Source organism: Gymnoscopelus braueri (genome assembly GCF_963280865.1).
Source record: "Gymnoscopelus braueri genome assembly, chromosome: 18".
In the NCBI taxonomy this organism is placed as follows: Eukaryota; Metazoa; Chordata; class Actinopteri; order Myctophiformes; family Myctophidae; genus Gymnoscopelus; species Gymnoscopelus braueri.
Genome location: NC_137618.1, coordinates 4032145 through 4042146, shown reverse-complemented (window position 1 = coordinate 4042146; position 10002 = coordinate 4032145). Strand labels below are relative to the sequence as shown.

Sequence of the window (10002 nt, the reverse complement as noted above, 5' to 3'; positions counted from 1 at the left end):
GACGCGGAGGAGAGAACACACCCCCAGCGCCCACAGCGTCCCCTGCGGGAATCGAACCCAGGACCTTCTAGCTGTGAGGCGACAGCACTACCGACTGTGCCACCGTGCCCCCCCTACTAATATTTCCTATAACTAATTAATGAAAGTCTAACACATCAATCTTCTTCTTCTTCTTGCGTATGTCATCAGATCCTCAGCTCCGTTGCAGCAAGCCAGTCCAGCGTCTCGTCATCCAGGTTCATCAGGCCTAGGTCGCCATGTGGTGGGCGGTGTTTCGGGCAGCTGGTCATGATGTGTTCCACAGTCTGGAGGGGGTCTCCAGGTTCACAGTGGGCACTGTCCGAGAGGCCCCACTGTTGCATTGCTGCCTCGACGGTCATGGCACGATGACCTGTGCCACGGCCTGCTGTTCTGATGGCTCCCACCATTCATCTGAACGGAGCTGGCGATCACGTATCCGCGTGCACCCCATCCCCTGCACTCCTCCACAGTCACCCAACACAAACACCAAGCATGACGAATGTCCACTACCATGGAGAGGGTCGTTCGATGGCGACAGACATCCTAGCGGTCAGCGAGCCCCGACCTGACCTGAAGGCAAGATGGGAGGAGGCCCAGAGCACCTCCCCATCGTTCGACGAACTGATGGACCAAGCGGACGTGCTGATGCACTACGGTATATTAATCACAACATGAACATTAGTATTCACTCTCAACAATATTCGGTGTCCGGAGCGCTCTGCTTGCTGCTGAAACATTGGTAATTCATATTGGTCTTATAACTTCTGTTATTGGTTAGGGATTCACATTTAATTGTAACTAAGATTAGGGATTCATTAATAAAACATCAATGATGAGTAACTTCTGTCTGTCTATTCTCTTGGGTCTGTGTCCTTCCTGAGCAATCCAAACGATCACGTTCAGAGGTTTTGCTACCAGATAACCAGCAGGTAACTTAGGATGTGGCCTCCAACAGCTCCCACCTGTGGGGGAATGATGCTCTATTCATATACTGTAGGTGGCCCAGCCATAACAGAAGTCATGTTGAAATTGTACTGGTATAATTACAAACTGGAGTAATTTAATTTAACCTGGTGGTCAAACTGGATGTCCATGTACTTCCCAAAGCGACTTGAGTTGTCATTCTTCAGGGTTTTGGCATTTCCAAAAGCCTGGCAGGGGAAAAGGAGTGTCCCGGAGCTTAATTTAATTTAATTTTATATCTTTATTTTTTATCCAGCTGTTTGACACTTTAAAAGCCATAATGTTTCATGTTTTCATATTATAACTTGTTTAAATAAAGTGTTAGAGTTCTACATTGGGGTTTCTATTGGATTTGATTAATGTGTACAAACTTATCACCTATTTCACCTATTTTATAGGTGATATAGGTATCATATAATTATGTTTCTTTGCATATATGTAGATATAGGTACATACAGGTCATATATGTACCTATATGTTACATACAGGTCATATGTACCTATATGTTACATACATAAAATTGGCACCTTTCCTATATGTATATGCACATATATGTACATATATGCACATATATGCACACATATATGTACATATACATATAGGAAAGGTGCCAATTTTATGTATGCGAACATATATGCGGTCCTATATTACAAACATATATGACGCATATAGGTTCTTTCCATGTAAATCCAATAGTAATAACTGCCATAGAGTGTTTGTCACGAAAACAATGCAGTGTCGATGCATTTTCAATTCAGTGTCAATGTGCTGTGAGCTTGTAGATGATTGAGTGAGTATTGGTGATAAAAGGGGAGGGCCAATAGTAGAGGATCAAATCAGTCAATGAAAGGGCTTAGTGTTTTGTGGCCCATAACTCTAATGTTGAACAGAAATCTGCAGGTTCATGATTTGTATTTATTGTAATCAAATATTTGAAATATTTGGAGTTGTTTGTTGTATAGTTTTAGCATACATGTGTAACCCAGCTATAAAACTAGAAAAAGTGCTCCTCGGAGCACAGGTCTCCGCCAGGTCAGGTATGTTATTGTGGCCTCCTGGTGGCGCTATAATAGGCCAATGTAAAAAGGGTACCATTTCTTCTTAGGTCTTGCAAGGCAATCGCACACAGCATTCATGATTTGAGGATTTGAAATGTGTTTTGTTGTTTTGCTAAATTAGACCTGCTGGTGGCGCTATAACAGGCCAATGTTAAAAGGGTAGCATTTGTTCCTCAACATAGTGTGAATGTGCGTGCAAAGTTTGATCGTAAACGGGCGCTGCGTTCATGATTTGCGGCATTTTGTTCAAAACAAGCCACTACTGCAACTTTAGATGTCAGTCTTAGCCAATCAGGATGGAATATGAAAAATCAAACACATCCGTCTTGATCACATGACTATAGAGAACATGTGTACCGATTTGCGTGAAATTTGGATAAAATCGGATATATATTTTTTTTTAAAGTGTTTTACAAAAGTCGGCCTCCTGGTGGCGCTAAAAAGGCAGATGTGAAACTAGAGAGTGCGCATACAAAGTTTTACACATATCGGTGCAGTTATAGGTAAAAGCATGAATCGGCCTGTTATAGCGCCACCATGAGGCTGATTTGAACATTTTCAAGTGGCATTTCTTCCTCGGCATAGTGGAAATATGCGTGCAAAATTTCACGAAAATTGCATGCTGTGTTCATGATTTGAGGCATTTTGTTCAAAACAGAGCACTCCTGCAAACTTTGGAAGCCATTTTTAGCCAATCAGGATGGGATATGAAAAATCTGAAAGGCACATTTCGTTCAATGACTATAGAGATACTGTGTACCGATTTGTGGGATTTTTGGACAAAATCTGTAGGAGTACTGCCAACAAATATGTTTTGCACAAATCGGCCTCCTGGTGGCGCTATGAAAGACCCATGTGAAAAATGTGGGGCATAGGTTCTGCTGTGACATCCAGGGAGTGTGTGTGCACAGTTTCGCTGCAATCAAGCCAACAGCGCCGGAGATTAGCTGTACACAGACAGAATGACACACACACTGACGGACACACGGACGGACAGGGGGCAAAACATACTCTTAATTTAAATCATTTAATGAATGGTTTGTTTAAAAAGTGTTAAAAGCCTTAAAAAGGGTATGTGTTTTTGTTTAAAAACGTAATGTATAACTCATGACTAATTCATTCGGAGTTTTGTTTCCTTTAAAAGTAATGTTTTCCTGTTTATTCTGACCAGCATTTATGGGGTTAACATTCCTGTGGGGGGGGGGGGGAACGTAGCTAGGAGAGTGTGTTGCTGCCCGGACGAGAGAGAGTGGGACACATGAAGAAAAAGAGGGAACGTAACGTAACCGAGTGGATTAATTCAGAGACATTGTGTATCATATCATAACAGTTTGCAACGCACAAACCTGCGTGTAATTTGTGTCTTACGTGAGTGTTTAAACAACAGTCAGTATAAGAGGACAAACGGCACGTTTGGAAAAGCAAGTGGAATATCTGCGCGAAATTCAGAAACTGTTGTTTTGTGTTGTGCTAAAAGCTAGCGCCAATGCTAACCAGCTCACAGTGAGCTCCGTTCCATGAGCAGAAATAGGACATCCGGTTTTTTCGAGCTAGCAGAAATAAGGTTTCCGGTTGCCTTCAAAATAAGATCGTGAATCTTTTATGTTTTTTTAAAAGACACAAATCTATTCTGAAAATACATTTATGATGTATGCCTTTTAAATGGCTCATACTAAAACACTTCTAAGTGAGCCTAGAGTCAGTTCATAGCAACGTGAACGGTCGTTTTCTAGACGCAGTTTAACTTACACAGTTGGACTGTTAAGGTGACAGTCTGTTGTTTTCTACTGGAGGACACAAAGAGGACAAAAACAACAATCTGAATAGAGTTTCAGCAACCAGGGCTTCACCAATAGTTCTCTGGCAACGTGGGAGGAGAAGACTGTGTTTGGACTGCACTACATAGTCTGCTGCTAAACCTGCACCTGTGGGTGACTGTTGGAGTAACAAGCAGTGGTGGAAAGTAACTAAGTACATTTACTTAAGTACTGTACTTCGGTACAATTTTGAGGTATTTGTACTTTACTTGAGTATTTCCAATTTCCAATACTTTTACTTCTACTCCACTACATCTCAGAGGCAAATATTGTACTTTTACTCTACTACAATTATTTTAAAACTTTAGTTACTAGTTACTTTTCAGATATAAATTATGATATTATGAAACCTACATTAACCACTTTAGCCCAATGTTATACCTAGGCTATTTGAAAATAGCAGATCTACAAGCTCACAACGCGTCGCGATGCGACGCGTTGTGAGCTTGAGATTGTGAGCTTGAGATTGATTGTGAGCTTGAGCTTGAGATCTGCTATTTTCAAATATTTTTGTACTTTTACTTTTGGTACTTTAAGTACATTTTGATGCCAATACTTTTGTACTTTTATTCAAGTAAATTTTTAATTCTGGACTTTCACTTGTAACGGAGTATTTCTATATTGCAGTATAGGTACTTTTACTTAAGTAAAGAATTTGAGTACTTTTTCCACCACTGGTAACAAGGAACATTAAGGTATCACTCTTTTATTTTTGCTCACCAAGGAGTGAAGGGGCCATGGCTGTTTGAGGCCACAACGCACCCCAGGCCTGCAGGATTGGTCCGTTTTCAACACAATGCCTCAAATCATTATCACAGCATGCAATTTCTGTGAAGTTTTGCACGCACATTCTCACTGGGCAGAGGAAGAAACGTTTCAAGACATTTTCAAATCAGCCTCATGGTGGCGCTATAACGGGCCGATTCGTGTTTTTACCTAAAACTGCACCGACCTGTGTAACATTTTGTATGTGCACTCCCTAGAGGCCAAGGAAAAACCTTTGCCCTGCATTTTTCACATCTGCCTTTTATAGCGCCACCAGGAGGCCGATTTCTTTTTGCTATTTTCCTTCAGATTTTATCCAAATTTCACGCTAATCGGTAGACATTATCTCTATAGTCATGTGATTATGAGGGATCTGTTATATTTCTATATATTCCATCCTGATTGGCTACGATTGACATCTGAAGTTTGCTGGAGTGCCCCGTTTTGAACAAAATGTTGCAAATCATGAACGCAGCGTCCGATTGCGATGAAACTTTGCACGCACATTTGCACTACGTTGAGGCCACATATGCCACCCTTTTAACATTGCCCTATTATAGCGCCACCAGGAGGAATATTTTTGCAAAACGTTTTTTTTTAAATTACTCCTACACATCTTGTCCAAACATCACATAAATCAGTACAAATGATCTCTTTAGTTAAGTGATCAAGACGACTCCGTCCCATCCGCCTGATTATTCACATTCCAGCCTGACTGGCGAATTCCGAACATTGCTGGCCCACACTAACCTACCTGACCTGGCGGAGACCTGTGCTCCGAGGAGCAATTTTTCTAGTTCTAAATACTTTGTGGTGTGAATTCATTTCATTGTTTTCTATTAGATAGAGGGTCCATTTGGTTACACGTCCTAAGTGGTAAATTGAAGCTAAGAGAGGCTCATTTAATATACGTTGGGTTAAAAACTGCATGAACAGGTCAATTGATAATATTGTGACTTTAAAAACTGCTTTTGCATTTATTATTATAAAAGAGCTAATTAAAACTGAGTTAATCAGAGTTAAAGGTAGGGTAAGTGATATTTTTGGGTTAAAACAAAAAGTTTTTTTTTAAAGGTTAAAGCACTATATTCTGATAGTAATCATTGCTATAGAGTGTTTGTTCAGTAACAGGAGTCTCCCCGTCTCTCCAGCTCTTTAATAAACAGAAAATACATTTTTCGGTAGGTGTCAAAATCTCAGCCAATCAGGAGAAAGTACCCATTTTTAAGCTTCATTTTTATAGTGTTCCAGTTCTAATTTTGCCTGCTCATTTCTTAGTGTCATCACTTCCAATTTCACTTGTTTAATCTATATCCTGATTGAGTTCTCTATCCTGATTGGATAAAATTGGAAATGAAACTGAAACTGAAACGAAAATGCTTTTTCTGTTTTATAAAGAGCTGGAGAGACATGGAGACTCCTTATATGGACAGGACACTCTATAGTAACGAGCACTATCAGAACATAGACCCATTTTGCAATTATTTGAATAATTGCAAATCACTTACCCTACCTTTAAGTTAAATGTATTTAAAATAACTCAAAAGCCTCATTAACATGACGATCGAGGGGACCACTACACATGCAACAATTACATTTATTTATGGAGCAATTGTTATTCAATGAAAAACGCCAACTGTCGTTTTTTGAAAGGTGGAGGCAGCACCAGGTGTTTAAGCTGTGTCCTCAAAGCCTTCACCTCCCCGGGATATGAAACTGGTTATAGAGGAAGAGAGCCATTGTATGCCGTGCACAAGATACACCAAAGGTGAGAGCGATGATGATCCTAACGCTTGCATATGTTTAGATGTTAATGCATTGATTGCAGTGATCAAACATGCGATTGCTCCAGTGTGTCCGTGTCAAAAGACAGATGTTGATCGTATACATTCAAAAGGAAGCAATATGCCCTTTGGGAACGATGTTTGTTGGGAATGCAAGCCTTTCTGGTTTTGCAGTCAGTACCCATTGTCAGTGTCTGTTGTATCCGTTTGTCAGAGTAAGTGTCCCAATATTGTAGTACTTGATTGAATCTATGATGTCATATTGATAACAACAGAGATCACCATATATGGGCACATTCATGGATTTGTGGATTTCTATATGCCTGGACAACAGCTGACCTGACATCCGACTCGGCACATCACTACCATTGGGTGCTTAGGGCACTAAGCTCTACGGTGCCTTGGATTCATTCATTTTAGATGCACTCAGCATGTCTACTTAGGACAAGCACCCAAATATGATGGCCATTCAGGCCTGTATGTATTCAAGAGGTTTTGTGCGCTCGCCATGCTTCCAAATAAATATGGTTAACATTGTTGGAATACATTGGGTTCTACCTCAATGAGTTTCCTAACTATCATGTTATTTTCATCCTCCTAGACTGTGTTCCTCTTTGTAAGGAGGAGTCCTCACCTGAACAGAAGGAGGGGGCCACAGACTGATCCAAAAATAACCAAAACCTCCACAGATTCAAGATGAACAGGAGGAGCTATTCCAAACACAAAGCGGCTGTCCCATTAGAGGCTGATGGGACAATGTTGACATTACTAACAGTCAAAAGTGAAGATGTTGAAAACGGAGAAACAGACCCTTCAGCCAGCAGTTCATCTGCACACAAACAAATACAAGCTGGTGTTGAGGACAGTGATGCATCACAACCAACTAGTGATGCTCAGCTCCTCTCTTCACACTGTTCTGAATCTGATACTGAAGACAGTGTTGAGTGTGAGGAGACCAGGGAAGCCCTGCAATCACACAAGACACAAAACCTGGAAGGACAAGGACTGTCTATGAGCAAGAAGCTGTCCCACAGGGTGAAATCATCAAAGCAAATTCCATCCATGAAGACTCCTAGAGGGGAAAATAGTCAACATAGTCATCTGAAGCAGCACATGAGGGTTCATACAGGGGAAAAACCCTTTAGCTGTACAGAGTGTGGTAACAGCTTTAGTCAAAGTACCACTCTGAAGAAGCACATGAAGATTCATATGGGAGAAAAACCCTTTAGCTGTACAGAGTGTGGTAACAGCTTTAGTCAAAAATATATTCTGAAGCAGCACATGAGGATTCATACAGGGGAGAAGTCCTTTGGCTGTACAGTTTGTGACAGCAGCTTTAGTCAAAAGGGTGGTCTGTATCAGCACATGAGGATTCATACAGGGGAAAGGTCCTTTATGTGTACACTTTGTGGCAGCAGCTTTAGTCGTAAATGTGTTTTGAAGCAGCACATGAACATTCATACAGGGGAAAAGCCCTTTAGCTGTACACTTTGTGACAGCAGCTTTAGTTTAAGTACCACTCTGAAGCAGCACATGAGGGTTCATACAGGGGAAAAACCCTTTAGCTGTACAGAGTGTGGTAACAGCTTTAGTCACAGTACCACTCTGAAGAAGCACATGAAGATTCATACGGGAGAAAAACCCTTTAGCTGTACAGAGTGTGGTAACAGCTTTAGTCGAAAATATATTCTGAAGCAGCACATGAGGATTCATACAGGGGAGAAGTCCTTTGGCTGTACAGTTTGTGACAGCAGCTTTAGTCAAAAGGGTGGTCTGTATCAGCACATGAGGATTCATACAGGGGAAAGGTCCTTTATGTGTACACTTTGTGGCAGCAGCTTTAGTCGTAAATGTGTTTTGAAGCAGCACATGAACATTCATACAGGGGAAAAGCCCTTTAGCTGTACACTTTGTGACAGCAGCTTTAGTTTAAGTACCACTCTGAAGAAGCACATGAAGATTCATACGGGAGAAAAACCCTTTAGCTGTACAGTTTGTGGCAACCACTTTAGTCAAAGTGAAAATTTGCAGAAGCACATGCGTACCCATACAGGGGAAAAGCCATTTCGCTGTACAGATTGTGGCAACAGCTTTAGTCAAAGCAGCAGTCTGAAGAAGCACATGAAGATTCATACAGGGGAAAAGCCCTTTATATGTACAATTTGTGACCAAAGCTTTAGTCTAAATGAAAATATGAAGGCCCATATGAAAATCCATACGGGTGAAAAGCCCTTTAGCTGTACTGTTTGTGGCAACCGCTTTAGTCACAGAACCACTCTGAATAACCACATGAATATGCATACAGGGGAAAAACCTTTCAGCTGTACAGTTTGTGGCAACAGCTTTAGACAAATGGCTAATCTGAAGCAGCACATGAGGGTTCATACAGGGGAAAAGCCCTTTAGCTGTAAGGTTTGTGGCAAGTGCTTTAGTCAAACAGGTAGCCTGACGCAGCACATGAGGATCCATACAGAGGGGTAAAACCCATGAGCTTTAAAGTTTGTGACAACAACTTTAGTCAAAATACCAATCTGAAGAAACATGAGGATTCACACAAGGATACAATGGATACTGTGAACGTGTTTCTTTGTTTGTTCTGTAGTGCAGCTATATCGGGAAATAAAGTTTACGGATTTGATTGTGGGATACTTTGATTTTACAGTGACTTGTTATTCTGCAAAGTGCATGCTATTGATTATACAGTGACCTTGTGTTTGTTTTTCTGCACAGTGCAGGCTATCGTACAGGCGTACAAGCAGCGTTTACAAGACAGGCTAACAGGGCATAAATATGTCATTCAAAAGGAAGCATTCTCAAGCGATGGAACGACCCTTTATAGAACACACCATGGCAATGACCCATCCACACTCAAAAGTTCAAAGCTACAGTCACTGACCACTGACCCAAGTTCAACAGATAAACACAAATTACTAAATGTTATTTAGGTTAAAATAAAAACGATACCCAGTCACAATTTTTGTACATGGCTTATTTAAACACTGTGTATATGCATTATATATTCTGCTATTTTTGATGTACACCATACTGTGTTTATGTATCACATATTTTTTTTTATCATGTTAACATGTATTTCCTGAAATTGTAACTGAACTGATTTTTCCCATATTATTATGGACTAATAAAGTTGTGTTGGTGCTCATTGGCCTGATGGTTTGTTTTCATAACATCAGCATAGAACCATCAGAACTTCTGGCATGTAAAGACAAAATGCTGCGGCAGCAGTATAGAGTCGTGAAGCAGAATAAAAGGCTAAATCCAGACGTGAACATGGCATAAGTTGTTTAGCCTTGTAGGTGTTTTTGCAGGAGGCGACGCATTTTCCCATTCACACAATACTGTTGGGCTGTATTATCACTACTATAACATTAACATTTACACCAAAAAGATGATGCCAGGAGTATAACTTGGAGTAAGTTTTAAAAGGGTATTTCACTTCTGGGGTCATTTTAACCGCAGCATTCCATATCTGGGGGTATATTAAAGAGGTGGTGCCGTGGTTTTGCACTTTTTCATGTGTCTATGAGGTTGATAGAACTTCATTAAGCCCCCTGGTGGTGTTTTTATGGTGTTTTA

General features: G+C 40.7%; 1 protein-coding gene across 1 annotated transcript; it reads left to right on the top strand.

The window, feature by feature from the left end:
* The first annotated feature begins 3956 nt into the window (after nt 1-3956).
* LOC308073494 (uncharacterized protein) lies at nt 3957-9558 on the top strand. Its single transcript, XM_080412424.1, has 3 exons — nt 3957-4053; nt 6278-6392; nt 7010-9558. The coding sequence occupies exon 3, from the start codon at nt 7105-7107 to the stop codon at nt 8887-8889; it is 1785 nt and encodes a 594-aa protein (XP_080268550.1). The 5' UTR covers nt 3957-4053; nt 6278-6392; nt 7010-7104; the 3' UTR covers nt 8890-9558.
* The last annotated feature ends 444 nt before the right edge of the window (nt 9559-10002 follow it).

What these genes read in the sequence shown, in the direction of transcription:
- LOC308073494 (XM_080412424.1), top strand. Translation starts at nt 7,105, where the DNA reads ATGAACAGGAGGAGCTATTCCAAACACAAAGCGGCTGTCCCATTAGAG.